The sequence below is a fragment of the Phalacrocorax carbo genome, chromosome 2 (genome assembly GCF_963921805.1).
Source record: "Phalacrocorax carbo chromosome 2, bPhaCar2.1, whole genome shotgun sequence".
Classification (NCBI taxonomy): Eukaryota; Metazoa; Chordata; class Aves; order Suliformes; family Phalacrocoracidae; genus Phalacrocorax; species Phalacrocorax carbo.
Window position 1 is genome coordinate 98000469 of NC_087514.1, and position 26081 is coordinate 98026549.

Below are 26081 nucleotides of genomic sequence, written 5' to 3' on the forward strand. Positions count from 1 at the left end.
TGTGTTAATGTGTCCTACTTGATCTCTGTCATCTGTAAGATATTTCTTTCACCCTTCCACAAGACCTCAGCTTTACAGAATTTTATGTCACCTTAAAATAAGCACGGCTGCTATGGATCAACATAGGTCAAAAGACGCTCCAAGAAACATGACAAAAAGAGGTTCTGCATTTTTAAAAGAATTTTGATCCAACTACGGAGCCTTAATATTATAGTGGTAATGTAATTTTGAGAAAGACCTATGCATCCGAAATGCATGGGGATATCTGGTCTTCTCCTACAACAAAGTGGGTTGGGAGAAAACAAATATTTACAGTGTTACTGGGAGATATGAAAAGATCTTTTGTTGGTGGCTTAATGACCAGCATAAGTCATTAAGTCTGAAAAAGCCCTGAAACCTCCATGATTTGTAGTTTTTAAAAATTGATTTTGTTGCCATAACATGACAAAGTTTCCAGGAATTCTTTCTAATTTTTGCTTGTTTACAACATGCTGCAGCTGGTTGGTTCATTCTTATTTTGCAGGGAAATCTTTCAAGTATGACAGTAGTTAACAAAACTGAAATTTAAAATGCTTGTTCTGCTTTGATATTACGCCAGTTTTCCTCCCATAAAGTCTAAGGGATATTTACAGTCCTGAGCTTACTGTGAATCTTCATGGCCCAGTTCCAGCCAAAGAGAATATCAGGGCTAAAAATACAGCTCCACAGATGCCTGGTATATCCAGACAGCACTGGGAGGCAGCACGTTTCTGTGGATAGGGCATGGAAGTGGGAGTCCATAAATGGGGGTTCTCTGCAGCTTTCCCACCAAATTATCTTCAGGTTTCAGGAAAGCTGTGTTACCTTCCCGTGCTTCAAGTTCCTATATATGAAATGTTGCTAATATAGCTGTTTTATTTTGTAGAACACTTGGATATCTATGGAGAAGGCAGCAAAATCAGGGCCAAACATTTTCCTGAATGGTACCGTAAGACACATGCCTCCTCCTACTCCTACTAGAAAAACTCCCAACTGCTTTCGTGAGGGTTTTCTGTCCTTTGGAAAATAGGACTTAACCTGTCCAGACAATCAACTGTTTATAAAAATGCAGTGGATTTATCTAATTTCACAGAAAAAGTGCCCTGTGGGAGTCTTAAAGGTGAAATATATGTTGCTAAGGAAAGTAGCTCGAAGTAATCATTCGCTTTGCACTGTAGTGACACCAGAGAGAGCCACAAAGGGCTTGAGGCTTTGCTCAGCTGTCCCACGCGAGATGTACTGGGAGAACAGTACAGCCTGCCTTCCCTTCACTGCGCGCTTGTGCTGATCTGCAATGGCTGCTGGCTGGCTGCACAAAATGTGTGTTTGTGCAAGCTTCTTGCTTGCAAACCTCTGCCTAAGGGTTGGACACAAAGGAATACCAGCCTGCATGGAATCACTTAATCGAGCCCTGTCTCCCCACAGTCAGTTCTAAATTTTTAGTTACTGATTAAACTGCAGAAGAATTATAGTGTATATGGCATATGGGTATAGAAGGCTCATAATTCTGGCAGTAATCAGCCTTGTTTGGCTCTACAATGCAGAACCAGTTGTGCTGAGGGTTCTAGAAGAATAATCTCTTTATTGCAATTAATATTAAAACAGCTGGTTGTTAATAAAATGATTGTCTATACTGTATCTCTAAGAGAAAATGAATTCAAGGACATGAGTCAGAGCTGTTGGAAAAATCTTCAGCATGCCTTTGGCATGTGCTAGATAAAATTTCTTGTCATTTAAGACACAGCACAGTTGTTTAACAGAAATTTAAGAGCCTTTGTATAAACACTATTCCTATTATAATATCAGTTTTGCTGAAATATTTAAAAATGCAACAGTGGCACAACTTCAAAATATAAAAAGTAATTCCCAGTATGCCTTTGTCCTTTTTTAATAATTATTAAAACCAGATGGTCTTTTAAAATATTAATACCTAAACAACCAGACAGCTTTGATCCAGTTCGTATAATTCTTATTAGAAAATCAAGAGTAGTAAGACCACTGCAGTGATTAGCCAAAACACTCCAAAAAAGTTACAGCACGTAATAAGAATTGCCTCAGGCTTTGGCTTCAGAGACTTAACAGTCTCAGCCCGGTCTCATAAAATGGCCTGGCACACCAGTATTCGAACAAACTGCACCAAACAGACTTTCTTCTCCTTCACAGTTTTGTAACACTCACACGAGAAGTCCCCAGATGGCAGGTTTAACAGTACTGGGGCACATGAATTTAATTCAGAAGAATGGCCAAACTTCGGGGTTTTGTGATTTTTGTGATTTGCCTGTGAAGTCACATGAAACTGAGCGGCTTGCTTAAACTTTGGCCGCTTGAGCCAGTGATTACTTTAAAATCTCAGCTTTCATTTGACAAAACTGGCATTTTCTCAGGACCATTGCTGTCCAGAAACTCGCCAACATGAATCACAAAGGTGCAAAACTCAGCAGGTAAATAAAAATACAGTTTTTAAAGACCTTATGTATTTTTAAGCTAATATTAGATGGTTTTGAGGAGTGAGATTGTTTACTGAAGAATTTTTATCTTGATGGGTGGAAACACAATTCAGACCTCACTATTATCATGTTTAAATCAACCTGACCTATTATGAAAAAAACATGGCAAGGGAACAAACACCCTTTTAAGTTATGGTAACTGAGGGGGTGGCAACCTTTGGTGTAGGAGCAGTAAAAGAAAGCTGAGAGCATTTGGGATCAGCAACCCCTTCATTTTACTCAGCTGCAGCCAGAGCAGCTTGACTACAACCTTTATTCCATGGTCTACAGTTCTGTTATTTTCTTCTGTCCATTCAAAATCTCCATCATACTTACACTGTATTTTTCATAGGCAAGTTTGAAACATGGAATTCATTTGAATCAGCTGTCGGCAAGTAGTGCAGCCTGATAGGAATGGTTCTGTACAGCAAAACAGTTGGTGCTGAGGACCTGACATTCACACTGTATGTGTTTGGGGGGCGCTATTTTGGACTAGCTGTAAATTGTGGTTTAGGTGCTGTCTGGGAGGGTACCTTCCATTTAACTTCATCAGAAAGCTAACCCGTTTTGTACACCCTCAGACTTCTCTACAGTGTGAATCACAGCATAGTAAACGGGGCTGATTCAAAGGAAAAATATAGTCCCACTGTGAACCAAAACACTAATGTGGACACAGCCATTATCTCTGCAAAAGCCTAGTACAGTCCCATCCCACATTCATCCTTTCAAGGGATGAAAGATGTCACGGATAGTGTCCGCCACACTCGGTGCTAACAATTCAAAAAGTGAGCATCTGCTCTCAGCTGAGACTTGATTCCCTCTGTTGTAACTGAAGGAAGAGATGTCCCTGAGGAATTCTTTCCACCTATTAATAGATGTTAGAAGACTGTATATTACAAGACATGAATAGATGTGAAAACTGCACTCTAGAGGTTCTGCCATTTACTGTAAAGAGAGTCTAGAAAGACACCTTACACGACATGCCTACCTTGACAGTTAAAGCTGATGAGCAGGGTCCCATCCTGTGTCTACAGGAGTAAGATACTGGGAGTTTCAGTGATCCCCAGTGAGATGCATTTCTACTATGAGTGCCTATGATTCTAGAACTAAACTAGCTTTAGATTAACTGTGATTTCCCATATTTTTTATTTTGTAAAAGGCAATCTGTAAAGAAGACTAAAAATTAAGTTAGTCCTTTTTTTTGTAGGTATGTGGTTTAAGAAAGGCCTGTCTCTTTTGTTGTAGCTGTGCATCAACACTCTGAATGGAATCAGTGTTCAGATTCAGGCTGAGGATTAACATCTTTCTTTAAGTATATAGAGAATATTTTTTTTTCCAGAGGTGAATCTAAGCTGGTTGGTAACTTTGAGCCTCCCAATAATGCATCCAGATTCCTCAAATGCTTACTTTTTTATTTTCATTATTACTTCCACAGTGAAATATTACCAGCTTTTGTTGGCAGCTGTCAAACTGTTCTTTTAGCAGTGCCTATCTCCATCTCTTCTTGCAGAAAGCGTTTCACATTTGGTACCACAGTTTTGCTATTAAAATTGCGATATAACCTGCTGCATCTTAATCCAATGCTTTCTCTGCAAGCATTTTCTGATTGGCCAGAGACCATCAGTGAGATCTTTCTCTACGATCACTACATTCATGTCCCTCTAGTATTCTGGTATTTTCAGGGTTCAAAGATCTCCTCTTAACTAACCACAGAGAGATATTAATTTATTCTGGTCTCATTTTCTTAGACTGTAAATCTTCAACATAGTGGTGTAACAAGTGTTTGATTTTTTTGTCGATAGTCCAGGTTTTGCCACTTCAACTCGCTGCTGTGCAACAGCAGGACTATGACACAGAGAGACAAATCTGCAGAAATGTCTGGTCAGCTTCATCAGCACAGAAGCTTAGACACATTTGTGTGCTTCCAAAGTGACTTAATTGGTATTTGGCTTTTATTCCTCTTAGATAGCACATAAATTCTCAATCTAACAGCCAATATTAGCTGTGGGAAATTTGTGCTTTGTGGGGAAAAAAAAGGGAAGACCAAACCATAACCCCATATGACAAATTACTAGTTCAGTCATTTGTGGGTTTGTTTTGGGATAAATTCTGCAGTTTACTCTCTGTAAACTCTGAAAGAGGGCAAATGGAGAGGAACATGAAAGACAAATAGCTTCTAACCACTGGAGAAATCCAGGGCCTGATACAAACTGCATGCGTCGCTTCACAGCAGTTTGGAATCACACCCAACGCTTTTGGCCAGACCCTGGCTGTTTTTTAAATGGTCTTGAATGGACTATATATATTGTTTTCCTGTCCACTACAGCTCTCCATGGGAAGTACATTCAACAAGGAGGGGTCCTCCTCCTGCTTTAGGCACACGGGCAACCTCCCACACCTAATCAACAAGAACAATTACACAAATGAACCATTTTCAACCTTTTCATCTACTACTCCTCAATCTCTGCTGCTGTGATCATAGTCCGTGTCAGTGGGGCCCAGGGTATTCCAGGTAGCAACAATCTGTCAGTAAATGGTGTTCTCTTGAGCCACAATTGTTTTGTTCACAACATCTGAGATCTGACAAGCCTTTGCTAAGGACAATTAGGTTTCACATGGGGTATGTCCCAGGACAGGGATGTTAGATGGTGCAGGCATCCAGCCTTGAACGTTCATGTGTTTCACCTGACATCTCCCCAGAGACAAACTGTAAGACTGCCAAGTTCAACAAGCAGTCCTGGAGTTCGCATAACTTCCAGGTTTCAAAAATCATTGGTTATGGTCTGATTTAGACCAAAGTAAAATTAGAAAAATATGAAATAACTCATGAACCAAAAAGCCCTGTTTTTTAGTAAACTCTATCCCCAATGTCTTCCCTTTTAGAACGTCATACACAGTCTAGAAATCCTGGGAAACAATTGGGTAGCGCAGAGAAAGAAGTGTACTGGTTTGGCTTTGTGTTTAGCAGAAATAAAGAATATGATACTTAAAGGGAAAGGGTGTGTTCCATCAGCATAGCTCAAGTGGGATCTCACGTGGCACAGTTTGAATATGAACATTGCTACAGGGATTGAAAATTAGCCTCGTGATTTTAGAACGTTATTTTAGGACACAGCAGAATTCCAGTAAGAGTCTGTAGAACCCCTAGAATTGCTTAGCAGGTATGTGAGATGAGGAGCTAGACAAGATACAGAGTATCATCTTTGATAACGTCTCCCTTATGGGGTGATGCTGTTCTTAGTCCAAGTATAGACGTCCTGGAGTAAACAACCGCAAGCAGCCTTTGCTTACTGGAGCCTGGTTCTTGCACAAAATGTGAACTGCTGGAGAGTCTGTGCCTGGTGGTATTGACGTGAGCCAATCTCGAGGTGTGTGATAATGTGCATCTCTGGCTCTATTTCTCTTCTGTACAGGCTGGGAGATGTAGCACTGATCATGGCCCTTCCATATTCCCCGGATTCCTAGGTGTCTCTGGGCCTTCTTACAGCTGAGTGCACTGCCCCGGGGCAGAACTGAATCTCAAATGCATCCATGGTTTCATAGCAGGGGCTATTGACCTGGGAGTTTTGGCAGGCACAAGTGAAGAAAGAGAAATGGTACAAGGATACCTACAGAAGTTAACTACAAGAAAGACACTGAATTGCTGGAGCGTGTCCAGAGAAGGGCAACGAAGCTGGTGAAGGTTCTGGAGAACAAGTCTTATGAGGAGCAGCTGAGGGAGCTGGGGTTGTTTAGCCTGGAGAAGAGGAGGCTGAGGGGAGACCTTATTGCTCTCTACAACTATCTGAAAGGAGGCTGTAGCGAGATGGGGGTCGGTCTCTTCTCCCAAGTAACAAGAGATAGGACAAGAGGAAATGGCCTCGAGCTGCATCAGGGGAGGTTTAGATTGGATATTAGGAAAAATTTATTCACTGAAAGGGTTGTCAAACATTGGAGCAGGCTGCCCAGGGAAGTGGTTGAGTCACCATCCCTGGAGGTATTTAAAAGACATGTAGATGTGGTGCTCAGGGACATGGTTCAGTGGTGGACTTGGGAGTGTTAGGTTTATGGTTGGACTCGATAATCTTAAGGATCTTTTCCAACCTAAATGATTCTATGATCAGAAAATATAATGAGCTTGAGGCTGGTTAAATGCAGTCGAGCGCCTTTGAGACAAAATTATGAGATAACAGGTGTCAGGGGGATATCTGGACCTGAAACTGAAAAACAGTTTGCAACAATATCCAAAAATGAGCCTATGAACACCGTAAGGCAGCAGGCTAGCGACTGGAAACTGTCAGTTGGTCCATCACTGAGGCTGTGACCACATGTCGCATGCAGTTGTAGGCTTGCTGATAACAGAAATATGTCAACAGTTTGGCAAGATTTCAGAGAACAGGAGGGGGGAAGGGGTTCCCTTTAGAGCTCAGGACTCTCAGGCTCTGTCCATGTCACTCTTGGCACCTTCTGTAAGTGTGGGGACCTGAAGACCTTAAAAGGACTGAACGAAATTCTTCCTTAAGCTATTTCTAGATACAGAGATGCAGGTTTGCAGCAGTTAACCAATTGAGCAGAATGGCAGCAAAACTTGGTTCAAACTCTTTTGCATAAGTAAGTAATAAATTAATGAGATGAGGAGTATTCTGCTCCTCATATTTTTGGAAAACAGTAAGGGTGATCCCAGTAAGTATAAGGAAAAGTAGTGGGAAATGGAGTGACATAAGCAAGTGCAAGTAATTAGAAATCAAATCCTGCTAAGATGCAGAATAAGAAGTCCCAGGAGTCCTGCTATTGAAGTACTTTAAAAATAGAAAAAAGAAAAAAATGAGCAGTCCTACACTGACAGAAAGTAGGGAACTGTAAATCTTCATCTTTGGTTTTTATATAAAAATTATGAGAATGAGTCCTTTATTCAAAGAAATTGCCACAACTATTCTACTCCTACGATAGATTGATTTTTTGCTTGACTATAAAAAATTTAAAACCTCAGGATTTGTTCTCCTGGCTCTAAGTCTAACTTCAACTACAGTTTCTTGTATTTCAGGGGGCTTTCCCCTTTTCTAGGAAAAAAAGGGAAAGCTCTCCTTTACCTCTTACTTTCTCCCACCCCTCTCCTCCCACCTGTGTGCGGAATCTGGATATTTAAGCTAGGTATTTAGTTGGAATGTTTGTCTGCACAATGTTAGTAATTAAATCCATGAGCTCTGGCAGTCATATGAACTCAGCATTTTTTTTTTAAGTGAGAAATTACGTAATCATTTATAGTCTGAACTGCATCTGTCATTTAAATCTGTTTGTAGTACTTACCACGAGTATGCTCATCCTGGATATGTTTATCCTGATTCACAGAAAAACGTATCTCATTAACTAGTTCCCAGTACGGGAACAATAGATCATTCATGCCCTCAAAGCAACTCTTAAAATTGTTTGAGCTCTTGAAGTGACATGAAACAACTTGTAAAGAGAAGACAGTATATAAGTTACCATTCACAAAGAATTCAGTGCAGTGACTTTGAACAGTGATCTCGTACGCCAGTATTCATGATCATAAATGAAAAAAAAAAAACAGATCAACCTGCTCAGGAACACTAATAACTTTTAAGATTACCGTACAATAAAATAATAATGTTTCAGTTAGAACTGTATTTGGCTTAGACTATGGGGAATAGAAAATTCAGATCCAAACTATTTAATAACGTTTTGTGAAGGTTTATGTTAAAATCTATCTTCTGAATTGCCCAAGCAACATGTAAACATACGGTCTCAAAATACCTTTTTAAACAACTTCTCACAGAATATAGCAATATTCTACTTTATTTTCCCTTCTGCATCTTCTCTGTACTATCTCATATATAGTAAACGATAATATACTTTTTTTTTTGCTTTAACGTTTGAAGTTTGGTGTCAGAAAATAATTTCTAACAAGTGGATGAACTGAAGAATCCCATCTCGCTGAATGAGCCTGTATCCAGCAGCCATTAGCTGGGACATACACAAACAGGAATATCAACTGGTGGTTTTGTCATGTGATTTCTTCCACTGCCCATACAAATATAGAACATGACCATAAAAAGTAACAGAACATGCTCTCTGCGAAGTAATTTATTGCAGTTGATGCTAGATTGGCATGCCAGCTGGAATTACCTTCTCGCCTCCTACTATTTTCACATACACAGATAATAATGGCTGTGCACTGCAGTAGATTCCACATGAAAAAATATCAACATTATTAACAAGAAGCAAAACTGCAAAAGCAACTTCAGCAAGCTTAACTTTGGAAAATATTTGCTAGTGACTCACAGCAGGAGTTAAAGAGCTAAATGAATACTAGGGCTTCAACATTTTCATAGAGAGGAAAAAATATTGCTTTTTTGTACAATATACATTCCTCTGTTTGCTGCGCACAAAAAAATCGAAGGATTATTATACATATAGGAGCTTTCTTTTTGTTTGAATTCCTTATTCATTAGTTTGTAAGCTGCAGGAGCTGAGCTAATTTATTTTTCCAGGGTATTTTCCCCTCCCTCTTTTTTTTTAAAGGCACCATGTATGACATCCCAACATGACAGGAACTCAGTAAATCCCCTCAGTCTCCACACCGCTGTCTCTGAATGTCTACAAAGCTACTATGCCATAATCGCAACTCGCTGGCTCATTCACAGCTTTACATTATAAAGCAAACAGTCTAGACAGCTGAATGACAGAATTACTCTCTTTTCTCTTGCATTTATAGATATGCTGTCATCTTCATTTGCTTTTCTCTACTCTGTGCATTCTGATACACTAACGATTAGCTTTCCTGTTTGGATTCCACACTGACTCTGTGACTCTAGGCTATAAATACAACCAGAGCCCGGATGACATCACATCAATAAGGTCCTGGGGGGAGGACCCCTGCTTTTTTCCTTCTGCTGGGTTAGATGGTGATAACCAGCTTGTCCAAAATGGTTAACCAATGTGGCTTTACCATAGGATATTTTTCCCCATTGAGATGGAGATCTAAAAAGCCTAGTGCCAGGAACCGTCACTCTCTGCAGTGGAAAATATTGTTCAAGTTGCACAGAATAGGCAGCCTTCAACTATTTTCAGGTGTGTCTGCCATATAGCTGAATGTATCTATGCAAAAAAATATGTGCAAAAAAGAGAAAAAGAATGAACAACAACGTGTTTGGATACCTATAAAAAACGTATTTTTAATAGTCTTTATGTCAAAAAAATTTAAGTAACTGGACTGGGTTTGTTCTCACTGAGGAAGAAAATTTAGTCTGTAATATCCCTAGTATTTTAACTTTGGAATGATATGTACACATGTGTTGTAGCATTTCCTCAGTGCTAAAAGATAATTAAATGACAAAAGTGTACTTTCTTGCCTTCAGCAAGTTGCAGAAATCTATGCAAGCCTGATAACATGCAACTAAGACGCATGGCCAGCTCTGGTGATGTTTATGACAAGGTTTTTATTATTTGTTGCTTTTCTTGATGCTTCTGTAACTGTCATTCTGGATTGCTGGAGAATCTCTTTGTACATCTTTTTTTTTTTTGCTTGTTTTGTTGCCATTTTTTAAATGAAAGTTTCTAAACTTTACAGTTGAAAAAAATCTCAGACTCAAGGTCAGAAAGTTGTAAGGGTAAAAGTGGGGAGAAGCCATTGATATTCCCACTAGAAAAACAGAGAAAATCATACCGATAGCACATCAACACAGGAGGCCAAACAGCGAGCCCTAGCTTTCACTCTTACCAGACCTGGGACAATACCAACACTTCAGAACATCGCATTATATTATGGGCCATTGGAAACTGTTCATTGGGGAATATTTTACCTATGAGCATGAAGAGTTTTGTGGGCCACTGGGTGCGATTGTATTCACAGCCAATATAAACGACTGCTTGAGGCCTGTACCAATGGGAATTTTGCCTGTTCTCTGTGAGTCATGACCCACTTTTACTCTCTGAGATCAGGGACAGCTGGAAAAACAACTGATCCTTTCTCCCTTGGAAGTCTATAAATCTAAAGTCTCGCCTGGAATATCTCTGGGTTTTTTTTTCCCTTGAGTACCCTTGCTGTTAAAACATACTGATTAGAAAAACTTTTAATTTCTGTCTCTGAAAACAATAGTGACAGCAAATATCAATAATTTATACCAGTTGCAGAGAGTTCTGATTTGAAAATACAGGGTTTAATGAACTATGGAGCAGGGAGCTAGTGGAAAAAACAGAACTGAAGGCTATGGAGAGAATGTGCAAGTGAAGCCTTCATCCTCTGCACACTCCAAGAAGGAAGGTTCGAGGGTGGTCCCACAAAAGGGCTACATGATCGCTATTCCCAGGAATGATACAGTGCTATTGGCCAAAAACTTGTGCCTTATAGAAACTACAAATGAGACTTCGTAACAACTCCACAGCTCCCCTGGGCTTTCTAGTTGTGATAGTTGCCACTAAAATAAGTGTATAAATCAACTTGATATGAATGGCTTTTTTTATTTTCTTTACAAAATGCTTTGCCTTCCTTCCAGAATTGGCCTAACCTGGACCTCAGCTTGGAGAATACTGAGTTTATGGGCCAGTATTGATTTTTCTCTCACTAGCTTATCCCCTGACTTCAAAGTCTGTCATATAGTATCCCTGGGGGGCTAAGCAAAAACCCATTCTATTCCATGACATTTCCAGCTTCCAGAGAAACAGTGATCCCACTCACAGCTGTAAAGTGGAAATCTCATTTGGTTTCCTCAATGATCTTATATGTATTGGTACAGAAAAGGTTCTTAACTCTGAACCATGACTTTCTGATTATTACAGTGCCATGCTAATACACTGAAAGCAAACCTCTGAGTGCACTGTATAAATAAAGTAACAAATAAAAGCAAGTGCAGGGATTGACATGAAACATAAGGGAACACAGCCCTTTTAATAGACTGCCTCTTGAAATGCTAGGTCACTTTTCTTACCTCTTGAGGCTCTTGACATTGAGATGCTAACACCAGGAAAGATCTCTGCGCTTGGAAAGCAGCACGTACCATCTCTGCCTGTAACAAAAGGAGGAATATAAATTAAACCTTAGCCTGTAACCTCCAATACCTCTTCGTGGCAGCTGAAAGTCAAGTGTGACAGCTCAAATCTTTCTTGCTGCTTTTGATCTAAATCACAGCAACCCTGACTTAAAGAAATGTATTACAGTACTGGCTTAGCTATAAATTTTTTGGAAACCTAAGGTTAAGTTCCCTATCTTCTTCAGGTAGGAAATAAAACGAATTGATGTGCAGTCTTTTGGTTATCATTTATAAGATTAGTCACAGGAGGACTTAATTTTAACACTTCAGAGAATGTCTAGGCATTTTAATGGTGATGTTTATACTCAAGTGCTTGATAACAACTTATTACCACAGAGAATGGCAACCTGCAAACTTTCTGTTGAACTGGAACTTAGGCTGTAGTGATGCTTACAAAGAGTTGAGCTTGGCATATTTGCTGAGGGACTATGCTGTAATTCATTCCTTGCCTGTCCTCTGTGAGCAGACCCTAAGATTGATGGCTATGAGAGATGGTGGCTGAAGATTGTTGGGCAATTTTCCCCCACAGAACTCTAGATTTTGGGTTAAAGCTGCATCTGACAGCATGTTTACATGCTAACAGTGTGGATAGGAGGTAAATCTCTACACTGCCCGGTGTTCCCTACTATTCAAATTTCTGGTCTTTTTGGTTTTTTTGAACACTACACATTTTCTGTACATTATGAATGATGTACATTGATTGGAATCTAACCACTATTTCAGTATCACCTATACCTCATTCAAGTGGATGAGTAGTGACTAGGAGAAAGCATTATTGGTATAGAAAAGAACTATTCATAACTAGTATATTGCTAAATAAAAAACAAAAAACAAAACAAAACAAATGCTCTTAGGTTAATCTAATATGAATAGGTACATTTATAATAATTTTGTGAAGGGGTGGGGAAGCTCATGCTGTTTTTCCTTGGGGTTTCTTCAATCTAAAAAGAAAACAAGGAAATTTTATATACAGGCTTATGTGGATGCAACTTAAAATACATAAAGAGTCAGGAAGTTTGAAGTTATAGCAAAGTAAAACAGCCAAATTGTGTTTATTTATCTTAAAGTGTGATGGCATGAATAAAACATAATCTGTTAGGATGAAAATCACTGCAAGGAAGATGGTGAAAGAGGCCCAACTTGGACAGTATTTGGGGCAAAGGGATGTTATGGTCTGACAAGCTGAGATTTGGAAGAGGGTAATCATCTCTATAAATAGATAAAGAAATAAATAAGAAGGCAAATTGTATGAGCATAGGAAACTTAAATTTTCCAGACATAGACATAAATACCATCAATAATAGCAAGGTTTAGATATTCGCAGACATTTCAGAAGATTGGCTTTTTGGTACAGCAACAAAGTGTGTGCTATTTTAAGCTTAGGGTTTTTGTGTGAGGAGGAACTTGCAGAACAGCTGACCAAAACCTAATGTTCTAGGAGGAAATTATTATGAATGGATTTGGTTCTTCTTAAATTGCAAGATGGGAAAAAATAAATCTATAGCTAAGGCTTGGTATTTTAGAATGGCAAACTTCTAGGAAAGAGAAAAATCAGTGAATGAAGATGACTGGCCTGAAGAACTTAATGTTTTGAATGCAGGAAAGGATGGATTTACATTAAAAATGGAAATAACCTATGCATGCTGGGCAGGAGGGAGAAATTGTAGGAAAGGGCTAGAGCATCTGAATGAATAAATAACAAAAGCAAGATACTAAGAATAGGTACAAAACCTGCAAAGAGTGGGAAGAGGCCTTGATTATCAAGCAGAAATTTTTGTCAGGCATTATAAAATATAGAAGCAAAGGAATGATGGATAAAGGCCTTGTTGAAATGTACCTTGCATGGAAAAGTAAAATGAAGCCATATTTTTTTTAGCTACTGGAACAAAGAAGAAGTAAAGTGATGAAGTGAGGCCATGGCAGTGACCTGAAGGGTAAGTTGGGCATGCCTACATTACTCTTGATGTTGTTGAATAAATGCCCTCCTGTTGTTGAAAAAATGCTTTTCCCCTATTTCAGGGAAGTTGATGTACATTGAAAGGGTAGCTAAGGAGAATTATTGTAAATCAATGGGAGTTACATCATTTGAAAGGGAAGTCAAATACAGGTAGCTTAGTGTGACAAAATTACTGGGTCCATATTATCTTTGTCCTAGAGTACTGAAGACACTGGCAGATGGAAGCGCAAGTAGAAAAGGTTTTACATATATCATTTGGAGATAGTACCAGATGACAGAATTATGCCATGATGGATTGGGCAAATATGCCCAAGAAGAGGGGGAAAAAGTATGTCAAGCGATTTCATGGCTGTTAGTTTGACTTCAGCACCATGCGCGTTTCAAACAGATTTGAAACGAGTGATTAAAAACACATATGAAAATTAAAAATGGGAGAAATTACAATGGGATTATCTGTGGTTAGAATCATTGCTTTTAGGGATTGTTTACGGTTTTAAGTTTCTTAGACAAGGTTAATGTGTCAGATCTAGTATAGTTAGGTAATATATAAAATGGTTATTGTGGGTCCTCATACTTTAAGCGGAAATCATACAAATTAATATAAAAACTCTGAAGTTGGATAAAAAGCTGGATAAATGGAGACAACATAGGGTATATTACAGGTGGTGTTATATGAAAAGAGGAAAGTTGCTAGTTGTGTTTCTCAGGGATTAGTGTTAGGAACCATCAATAAATTTATTAGTGTTCTAAGAACAAGAAACAGGTGTGCACTTGTAAAATTCGTGGGCAACACAAAGTTAGAAGGTTTTAATACTGTTAAGAAGGACTCACTTATCACTTGAGGAGAGTAAGACAACTTTGTTGGCACAGGTAATATGAATAGGATAAAGTTTAGCAGTCCTCCCCCCCGCCCCTTTAAAACAGTGCATAATTTTGGGTGTAAACACAGAACTGATTAATCGGAAATACTGAAGACTGGAAAATGCAAGTATAAAAGCCAGGATGGTGCCTTTGTGAAAAGAGCTTACACAGTTCTACAATGGATGTGGCAAAATGTTTTCAGTAGAGCTACAGAAGTGGAGAGGACCTCCTCTGGAATTCTGTGTAAAGCACTAGTCATCAGTGTTAAATAAAGATGAGCTTAAATCAGAATTGATGCAGACAAAACCTATTTGGATGTTTAGAGCAATACCTGTCATACAAAGATAAATTTTAAGTTTCGCTTGTTTTGCTTAGCAACACGGTGGCTGAGGAATATGATGATTCTTTCTCATACAGAATGTAAGTAACAGAGAAGGAAGAAAATGGTAGCACCGGCACACGATTACAGGTCTGCAAACTGGGACATGCGTAATCATAGTCTCAAATTCAAAAGGTTTTTAACTATCCAAAAAGTGGGGTTCAGAAGGGATCTTCCAAATTCCTACATAGAACCAGCATTATTTTAGGAAGCTTTAAACGGATCACAAAATATGAGCAAAGTGCTCTTATAGAAAATTGTTTTGTGAGTTCTTGAACCTATACTGAGCTGGTAGCATCAATAAAGTTTGAAAAATGTGTCTGTTTGGCACTTGGTTTAGGCTGCATTAAATCTATGCTTTTGGGTTCCCATCGGTCACTCATGGAGGCTGAGGAGGGCTTTTTCCTCCACTCAGAGTATAAAGTAACAACTGGTTTCTTGTCTGATTTTTCACCTCTTTCTGCTGAAGCACTGGAATTTGGTCAGAGTTGGAGACAGGCTGTTGGATGATGTACACTGATGTTCCTAAAAGACTGACGTTCCTTGAGTATGCCTCATACACGTCTTGCTCATATGACCAATGTTAAAACTATTGTTGGATGTGGAATCAGGATGTACTTCTCCTCCAGACAAAGTATTACTCTTTTATGTTTATTACTCCTCCTCCTCTACTGCAGAATGTGGCCAAGACCACTTTCTCAAAATGTCTGAGAGCTGTCTTTAAGAAATCTTCCACTACTGAGGGCACCCAAACCATTGGTAACTCTTTGAGTGTGGCTTTTTACATATTCTTATCCTAAATTTATTATAGGATGTTGCAAACGTTCGGTGATCTGTGGATTAGATATTGATTGCAAGGCTTGTGCTGTGTGCCCAAAATTTATCCAGCCCCAAAAGCTTTTAGTTGTGTAGGGATCAGAGCACTCACATCTCTCACCTTTGAATTTAAATCTTAACCAAAGGATCATACTAATGCAGATTTTTTGCATTTTACAAGCAGAATTTTATAATACTTCTGCCACAGTTACTTCCTTCTTTCTCCAACAGCATTAAAAATCGCCTTCTGGGTTTTACTGTTTCCAAGCATGCGGTACTTCTTTCCATGCATCCCATCAAAGTAACAGAAGAGCTTCATATCATTAAGAATGCATTAGTTCAGTCTATCACCATTCCAATTCTTTCTTGTCGTCTTTGAAATGTGACACTTCATTGCTACCTCCTTCTATTTAGCAGGCAGGCCATGTAACCAAGCAGACAGCACTATTTTTTACAGAGAAATGACTCTCATTAGAGCCTGGTATCCAGTGAAGACTAATGAGTGAAAATGGACCGGGGGGAGGATTTTTCTCAACAACTTTTGCAGCTCAGCCAAAAAATTGCCACAGAACAAATCAGCTGAAACTCCTTCAGTTAAAATGAATGATAGTAATGAAGCTTGAGTGTCAAAAATGCATGGGAATCATGAATAAATTTATCAGAGTAGACTAGAACACAAGCTTGCACACATCCATCTGCAGATAGAAATGGGCATATTTTGGAGCAACAGGTAATTGACATCTAAAAACTCTGGGTAATCATTTTGGCATTCTTGGGATTATGCATGGACACAGCGATCACCAGACAGACTCCTCAGCTAAGGTGAATATTTTGAAGGAGGCAAGTTCCTCAAAGCATTTCCTACTTTGCTTTTAGCAGTTTGTTCTAGGGGCTGGAGGAGACGGCTGTGACTGTGGACCTGAATGTCAGGACCGTGTGGCGTTCCATTCACCACCTCAGTTTCACCATCAGTAAAGTGTGGAATAAGGTGTCTTAATCCTTTACCTCAGGTGTGTTTGATAGCTGGTGTAGGTGATTGATACGGTTGGAAGAGCCAAAGTCTGACACGTATGCGTCAGCCCAATTTCATGCCTGTTGAAACCTGTGGCTGACTACAGTGAGTGACCTCTCTGTCACCATCACAGTAACAACATAAACAGGCCTCTTCACAGTTAAGCCTGCAGAAGTTAATGGGGGAATCATACATATTTGGAAACCGTCTTTTTAATAGCAACTGGTTTAACTTACTCTGTCACAACACAATGCCAACTGCTGGTATTTCCCAGAAGCCACTGCTTGAGAAATTGCCAGAGGCTCTGTGAGAGATGTCTAATGGTGACAATGGTTCTGACCTGTTTGAAGTAGGGTATGGATTCCATCCAAACATGCACTGTTTCAGACTGAGTAGACATAGATGCACTGAACCTGAAGCTTAAACTACCAGTTTGCTTTAGTAAAGTTCAGTTCTCCAGAGCAGATGTGATTTTAGGATGTCTCTCTTCCTCATTTTAAATGTTTTATTCAGTCTAAGTTGCCCATCACTCTGGTATCCAAGCACTAATAAATATAAATATTATTTATGCGACAACAGTTTGGCAAACTACAAGAAACAGGCACATGCATTCAGATCTCAAGTTACAAGTAAATTCAGTCTTTGAAAAAACAAACCAAACTAAATAGAAGTAAGAGAAACAAAGGATTTCCTAATGAAATTTAGTCAAGAAAATTACCCTATTGACCTGATAATATTAAATTTGTCAAATGTTATTATACTTAATAACATATTTCCTCAGAGTCAGAGCACTGAAAAGCATAATGTAAATATCAGAATCCACTGGACGTCTGTCGTTAGAGAATAATACACATCTGCATACATATATACACGCACACATTAACAGTGATAACTTGCAAAACAAAAAACAGATTTATGTACATTTTGGATTTCTAAAATATACTTAATGACTTCATTCTGAAACAAAATAGTAAAGAGGACATGAGGGAAAAGAATTGGGATTTAGTGGTCCAGAGTTCCAGTTGTAGTTTCTGCAGAAATAATTCTGGGTCCTTTGGGATTAGCAAAAGACACAATGACTGACAGCAAATGACAACTACAGATGGAGCTTCACTATTATGAGCAAAGACCCCAGACTTTCTCTAAAAGGGACAGTACTGCCAGAGGAAGAGAAACAGTTTGTCCGTTACATTCTGCTTTCAAGAGCCTCTTCAAAGTGAAGTGTTGAAGTGGCTGGTGGCTTGAAGGGAGAAGCAAGAAATGGAAAAAGAATGAGGTTTAGATTAAGTACGGGGCTGCCATAGAAACTATCCAGTCCAGATGAAGAGACAGTATTTATTTTGTACAGCTAATGGGCTGATAGAGATTTTTTAAAAACTGGGCCAAATGCTGAAGAGTCAGTGGCAGTATTCCACACAGACCACTTTATACTGGAAAAAGAAAAGGAAAGAAAGCAAAAAACCTGTCACCTTTCTCTTACTGGTCCATGCAGCAAACAGGGTTGAAATTCTAGTCAAAATTGAAGTCAATGGGAGATTTGCCACTGATTTAGATGGAGCCAGACACCACCCCAGATATTTTCTTTTCTATTTTCAGATAGATACATTTGACTACCACCAATCAGCTGTCCTCTATTAGGGTTTTTTTTAGCGTTTTTCAGCCTCCATGGCTATGTCTATATTAGGGAATATTTGCTAAAATTTCTCAGCACTGCTACTGCCTGTCCAGTACCAATCTAAGGTTATATCAGTGCTGGTCTCTCAAGCTGTTTATATCTGCCAGTGTGTTAAACACTGTGTCATGTAACTGTGCACAGCGCTAGCCAGTATTACTTATTTGTTGTTTCAGATTTGCATCTGTATCTAGGTTCATTAACCTGACCTTTTAGTAAGTCTGGCTGTGACTTAAACCACTCAGAGCTCTTACAGCTTTTACCTCTGAAACCTTATTGGTCTTAAAAGATCTTACAGTGCTAATGACATAAGACAGATCGATAGAATTCTTTGGGTTAAATCATTGCTCATCTATCTGCCATTTTTTATTGCTCCATATGAAACATGAACCATACGAAAGTACTGGAGTAAAGGGGTATTTAAAGCCACAACAGTTGCTTTTATATTAATTACAAAATTATTGCCTTGGATAAAGAATATACAGGTTCTTCCTCTTTTGCAGCAATACAATTTGCCCCGGAGTTCCAGAATTTCCTCTAAGCTCTCCCAGTTTTGAGTGACATGAACTGTTCTAATTGATCTAAAGGGATTGTTAACTTTAAAACCTAATTAATACTATTTAAATTTCAGCTTTGCTAAATAATTAGCTATTAATCTTGGTAGCAGAAGCAGTCAGTTATTTTGTGCATCTGTCACTGATTCAAACAGATATAAATATTTGGCTGCAGGGCCATTGTGGCTACTGATTACCGCCAAGTGAAGCATTAGGAGATCATGTTCTCCAAAAACATCTCGAATAACCTCCAGCCACCAGAGGAGAAGTCCAGACCAAAGTTCTTGATTAGCTGACGCACCCCTAAAGCTCAGACTGCTTTTGTGTCTTCCAGATTCACAAATTCTTCATGAATCTCTTCTACAAAAGCCAAAAATTTGCAATTCTCTCAACCTCTGTTCATTTCAACCTTTACACAGAAGTTCCAAAACCAGATGTAGTGTATTGAGATTTAGGGACTCCAGAAGATTCAGCATAGAAAAACACTGAGAACTGTGTGCAAAAATAAGTAGTCCGCACATTACTGAAGATGTGGTCTATTTACAGACTAACGGGGGGGTGTGTGTTTGTTTTCAATACCTTTCTTTTCTGAACAGATTTGAAGAAGTTCATGAATTCAAGTTTGCCATTTACATTGCAGACTGCTGTCTTCTGCAGAGTTGGTCACCTGCTGGAGATTTCAAAGCTGCCTCATTGCATAGCGTACAGTATTGGATCTACATGTTAAGGATTCCACATCAGTAGAAGGAAAAGATGCAATTGGCGCATTGCAACACCTGATCTTCCAGTCCCTGGTGCTTATCTATAGCTTGGACATCCCCAGAATTGATTGCCAGCTGTGCGGAATTTGTACTGTAATGTTCTGTCTTTATAATACATAGTGGTAATCACAGAAACAAACAACAGTCTGATACAAACAGCCAAACACTTTAAGAACAAACATAAAAACATCATGAGAACAGATGGCTTCTCTACAGTGTAGAGGACACATCACTAAAATCTACACTAGGCCACCATTGTTGGTTGGAGCGTCTAATAACCAAAGACTGTCAAAGTATATTTTATGAGCTTTAGAGTATGAGTAACAGCAAATAGTGTTCAGCTGGTTTTGATCTGCCTCCAATTTGTCCCCAGGACTCCTGAGGTGAAAAGCTAACACTGTAAAAGAATGACAGCTCAGAAAAGTATGCAATTTTCCAGGGGGGATTAATTTAACTAATGACATTATGGGAATATCCTTTGTAACACATGTCAAAGTTTATGTCATGACAAAGTTGTAATTTTTTTTTGAATCAGCATTATGGAGAATAGATAGACAGCACCCCAACCTGCACAGGCCACAATCTTCCTGAGAAAGCTCTCATAGCTCTTCAACTTGACTAGCCTGCAAAAGCAAGCAGGTTTCTCAAAGAGATGGGAAAGGAAAACCAGCCTGCTTTAAGATTTAATTATAGAATAGAAACTGTGTGAAGTTTCACAGACTTCCAAAGCTTCTAGTTTCTACTATTACTTTGAGCTATACTGTGTATCTCTGAAAGTGTGCATTAGTTCCTTAAATAAATAGGAACCTCATACAATGTACTGAACAGATGAAGTCCAAACTTTGGCTATTATCAAGATCAACCATTTTGTAAATTAAGGTTCCTTTTTTGTTCCCATGGACATCTGAGTTCAGAATTCTTTGGAGGGCACAGTTGCCTGTGTCAAGGAATTATTTGTGGAGAGACCTAATTTCCCTGAGGAAAGACAAAGCTGCATTTCCTACATGGAACAGACGCTGTAAGCCAGCACATCAGACAACCAGAGAGATCTGAGATCTGCAGGTCTCATTGTCAGCTGTACAGATGCGCTTTTGCCTGCACTGGCTGCAGGCACTCCAGTTATTTCTCGGATGGGCTGTTTCGCCCCTGAGGTCTGCTGCTAAGGAGTCCCACTCTCTCTCCCCAGCTATTCTCTCAGAAGCCTTCCCCAGTGGAGGTCCAAATCCATGCTGAGGAAATTTCAGAAAAGGCTTTATGATTTCACAGGTTTAGGATGTCATTCATGTGCCCTGATTTAACAAGTTCTAGGAACTTCAGATGCTTATCTCTGTAAATTAAAAGGTTGCAGCAATGACTGAGGTATCAATTCGTAAATATTGTTTTGTCAGTGTTCACTGGGCACCCTACTGAGGAGCTGATTCCTTGACCCTCATACCTGACAAATACCATATTCCCTGATACAAAGACTGGAGAACAATCCATTTCTAAGAAGTTGCACTGTCTTTAGAGAGAGTACCAGAATCTGTCTCCTTGTAACTTCACTTCCACTTTTATCACCCCGAAAGAATCCCAGACCCTGACCAAAATGTGCTAACATGGAAGGAAGTTCGAAGCTTAAAGCTGGCACATCTACAATGATATTTACGGTTTCTTCCCACCTGAACCATGCTTTCCTTTTCAGAGGTGCTAAATACCAAAAGCCTACATTTACCTGGACCGGGGGCCTCAGCCTCTCTGAGAGGCAAAGTAGTTATCTACATGCCCAGTGTCGTGATTGTAAAGCAGATCTGACCTATGGTGGTTTTTTTTTTAAAACAGAACATGTATTAAAGCAACAAGAAATAAATATTTTGGCCTCAGAGATCTACTTCAAGATTCTAAACAAATCTTTTTTGTTATAGCTTTGGGATTTAGCATAAAACATGCAATTAAACTTATGAAACAAAATAGCAAAAATTAAACTGCTTTGCAGTTCAGATTAATTATGGAAATATATAGGTCAATTTATGGATGTCAATGGACTAACAGAAGTTAGCAGTGACAGTGACATGGTTTCATCTGTCCTAATGGACTCTTCAATATTCAGAAATCTGGCCATATTGATCATGCAATTCATACTGGATAAAAAGAGACAATACACATTTGTGGCCACATTCTACCCTCATCACTCCCAGCTTATTTAAAACAACATTCAAACCGTGCATTGGTTTCCCTTGTGGCTTAATTCTCATTATTCACTGGACTCCTTTTTACTAGAAACTGACTGAAGAGCCAGATTCTGAGCTCATTGTTTGGTTTTTTGCTGACTACAATGAACAGCCTTCTCAGTTTCCAAGCCCAGCATTTCTATACACTCAAAACAGTTGCAACCACCAACTAGCAAAATAAAAGCAGGTCAGGGATGGGGAGGCAGGATGAGTGAAAAGAGTGTGCACGTGCTTTTCAGAAAGAATGAGAATGAAAATTAATAAAAGACTGGCTCATAGCCTGTAGCAACAAATGACATCAATGAAGCATGGGAGATGTGTGTCCCAAAACAGAAAAAAATGTAAAAAAAAATAACACTCATGGATGTATATTTCTCAGCTTGAAATAAATGGGCTTAAATAATGTTACTACTCCAACTTGAAAAATCATAATTCTTTGCCAGAGAAATAGGAACCATGAGTACCAATGCCAGTAAAGAGGGTTTTCAGTCACAAGAGGTTCATGCTGGTGACAAAAACAGGGATATTTTCTCTCTGCTCCTCTGTCCTGGTTTTCCTGATGAAACACCACAGTCAAATTTGCCAGTGGCTCACTGGAAATCACTGCTGTAAGAACCACAGACCTCACTGTTCTGAGGCCCGGTGCCTGAAATGACTGCCACCTATGTGCTCCCAATCCCAGACTCCTTTGAATCAGAGAGAAAAGTGAAAAGACTGATTACCTTATCCAGTCTTCCTCATGGACCTTGGATCTGTGCCAGCTCCATGCCACCAATCCTCCCTAATAAGTTTCTCCCTACTTTACACTGGCAAGTGTCCTATGCCATGACTTTGCAATAGGCTCATTGAGACACTTTCATGCTGTATTTGTGGCCATGAGTGCAGCTGGTCCACACACTAAAGCCACCCATCGTTTAGCTAACTAATTTAGCCACATAATTTTATCACCTTATGATTTTTGCTTAGGCTGCCGGAGTGGTTTTCAACCTGTGGGGCACTTATGCCTCTAGTTTTATACGCTGCTCCTGGAACACCACCAAGAAAACCAGGTTTCCTGTTAGTAGACTCAAATTTGCTCTTAAATGGCTTCAATGAAAAATTTTTAGAGGATAGGAAAATTAGCATGAGCTAGCCCATATGATCAGTTCTGATGTAGACTTCAAATGGCTGAAAATATAATGTATGCCTTGATTAATTGCTCCAATCATTAATTAAATTAATTGGTAAAATGTGGACCTTAAATCTAGTCTGAACAGTGGATATTATTCTGAATTTATCCTGTCGATTAAAGAGCTCTTCACTATCGTAATTTTTTTTATATGAACAAGTTATCTTTTAACAATTTCTTGGGCAAACATGATGGAGTTTTCTTTGATTTTGCATTGCACATAAGGTTTCCCACTCAAATCACTCTGATACCTTTTCCCTGGCATCCTCTGGAGATCAGGAAATCCCATTGTACTGGGGAACCACATACAGATATAATCCCTGCTTTTAGGGGCCAACAGTTTTAGACCATTACTCCAAAAATGGTCCCTCATCAACCGCACTTGTTTGAAATCAACATAGCTACTTATAGGTTTAGTCAGGAACTACTCCTTATGCAAAGAAGCCCCATGAGAACAGGTTATGAAGAACTGTTGACAGTCTTGACTGTTTGTGTTTCTGATTCCTTATGTTTCTGACTTAGAAAATGCCATATGGAACGTTCTTATTATATATTACCACCACCACCACCCTAAATTTACAGGTGCATGTTTCTCATGCCAGCAACACACAACGAAAGGCCCAGTGTTGGCCACCATGGCATGTATTTTTTAATAGAGTCTGTTTGACTTCTGTCTCTTCTTTGTCTTTTTAATTAAGAAGAAAAGCAAGTGGTATTTACTGCAATGTCAGTGTCAAGAAACTAACAGCCCAATCCATCTCCCATCAAAATTAATGGAAAAACTCCCACTCTTTCAGGTGGTGTTGGTCTACACTTGCAATGGACAGGTTCTTCATGCTCAGGAGCCATCTTTATTCCCAACCAGGTGTCTAACAGTCAGACAGGTGCAACCAGGACTGCACACCACTGCATCTGACCCAGTAAACCCTGCTTGTTTTGAAAGCCAGACCCAATCCCTAGACCACAAGTGAGGTCGTCCTTTGGAACAGAGCAATCAAAATTTGTAAAGCTCCTAAAAATGATACTTTTTCTGGATTAACCACTTGTCTACATAATGCATATTGCATTTCCATCTTTCTTGTGATATTAAAGTGAACATTCTTTATTGCTAATGTGATGAAGCATCTTCTAGCACACATACAGGGTGAGAAATATAGATGAATTTGCATTACAAAATCAACTTTAATACTGATAGATTTCCAAGGTTGCTTTTTTGATTAATGATTATTTGGGTTTTTTTCACTTTTGGTGGAGAGCAATGCTGTTTTCTACACTTAGTCTCTTCCTTTCAGCTGAGTGCATTTTCTACGCTATTAAAAGTATTTGTCTTTTTATTCTTTTTTATGTATTCCATTTTTCCCAGTCCTGTGGTAGTTACATGGTTTGGTGTTTATTTCATATAGCAGAAAATGCCTCTCACAGAAATGCAAAGGCAGTCTGACAGCAAGCTTCTCTTTGGGCATGTTGACATCATCCTCCTCTCTGAGCTCTAATTCAACTTTCAACACAATGCTTAAAACCGCACAGCCTCTGGGCACAAAAGATGAACACGAGAGTACACTTGTGCATTCTGTTGCCCTGTAAGCAAATTGCCTTGTTAATGAGGAATCAGTCAAATAATGGGTTTGATAGTCTGTGTTTAGATTAGGTAAGATAAAGCGCAAAAGTGTTTTTTGGTGTATCACAGAGAGCAGCACATCCTGTTCAAGGTTCAGGGCTATGAAAGTAATTGATTAATTCTTCAACAATTCTCACAAGAAAAGACAAGGTACAGCTACTTCATGTGTAGTAACTACGCTTTGGAAAAAATGAGGAAGCTAGGATTTTTTACCTGCACAGATAGGCCGGACCAGAGCTGCACTTTGCAAAGTGCATATATATACCTCATAAAAGATAACCCTGCTTTCAGCTGTCTGTCTATATTTACATGGACTATGCCTGAGAGGAGGAGAGGAGAATGCCATTGCTTTCATGTAACAGACAAGGAAAAGCAACTCTGTGGGTATGTGCACACGAACAATGTTTGTGGAGTAAACATTGCTTATGATAACAAATCAGTGCATGCACACAGAGAACCCCTGCAGACTGGATAACGTGCTGTGGATTGCTGCTTCCTGCTATCTTGTTCCAGTAGTCATACATGTAATGAATTGTATCTAAACTCTCTCCCAATAAGTAGCAAGCTCACCAACAGCCTTTTTATTTCTGAATGTACCAAACCCACAATGTAGTTGGTTGTCTGTCTGAGCTCTGCATTTCAGCAGCTGAAAGTTGATGGAAGAGAGGACGGAAAAGGCATTCATATTTCTGTAGTTTTCTTTTCCAAGCTAAATAGCTTGGATGAGAGAAGAGGGCACATAACTGCATCACTCAGACAATCTGTTCTTTCAACTGTTGGGGTTGGGAGGTTAAAAGATTTTTATAAATAAGCAATAAAAAAAAAGGCAAGTATTAGTTTCTGTGTTCGAAAGGAAGGCTGTAATTCTCCTCTGCTCTGAACTACATAAAATACTAAAATATGGAAATTTTACGTTATCTGTCCTTCTCTTCTAGAACTAGTACATTCTCTTCTTATCATTATGTCTCATCTGGTACACTATTCAAACTCCAGCCAACATATTCCACCACTTGAGATATCACATAAACAAAAACAATGTGAAGAAGTTCATAATAAACACATCACAAAAACCTGCTTCTTGGCCTTCTAAAATCTTGCTTGCTTTGCTCTGGCAGGGCACAGAGCACATGAAACCTGCTTGACCAGTTTCCTCACTGAGACACAATCTGAAGGCAGACTGTGTCTTCCACAGGCAGCTCTTTGTCATCCTCAGCACATTTTCTCTAGCGGTGGATGCATCTGGGCAGAATGATGGGGCTCATCTCTCTGGGATCCAGCAACCTGCCAGTGCTATCCTATCTGATGGGTGTAAGAGAACTGCCTATGCTGTAGACCCACAGCCTATTTTATACTGCTTTTGAATTTCTCTTGTTCTGACAGAAGAATGGCTCAGTGTTGGCACACTTGGTAAATCAACATCAGAGCTGTTACAACCTGTAATAGTTGGTGACAGCCTCCAAGACACTGGTATGTCAGGCCAAAGACAGCTGGTTGGCAGCAGTCCTGGCCATACTCACTCTTTCACTGACTTCCCATGCTCTGTAGT

At 39.2% G+C, this 26081-nt stretch overlaps 1 protein-coding gene and 1 long non-coding RNA gene across 3 annotated transcripts in view; one reads left to right on the top strand and one right to left on the bottom strand.

Moving 5' to 3' along the window:
• The window catches only part of LOC135312000 (uncharacterized), a 54929-nt gene extending 32825 nt beyond the window's left edge, over positions 1–22104 (top strand). The window contains exons 3-4 of the long non-coding RNA XR_010371619.1: positions 13407–13464; positions 19422–22104. This is a non-coding gene — a long non-coding RNA (uncharacterized LOC135312000). The remainder of the gene's footprint in view (positions 1–13406; positions 13465–19421) is intronic.
• CAP2 (cyclase associated actin cytoskeleton regulatory protein 2) overlaps positions 1–26081 on the bottom strand; it is a 69482-nt gene that overhangs the window by 25293 nt on the left and 18108 nt on the right. For both annotated transcript variants that reach the window (XM_064443628.1, XM_064443629.1), the window contains one exon: positions 11429–11506. In XM_064443628.1, coding sequence (XP_064299698.1) covers positions 11429–11506 — 78 coding nt within the window. The remainder of the gene's footprint in view (positions 1–11428; positions 11507–26081) is intronic.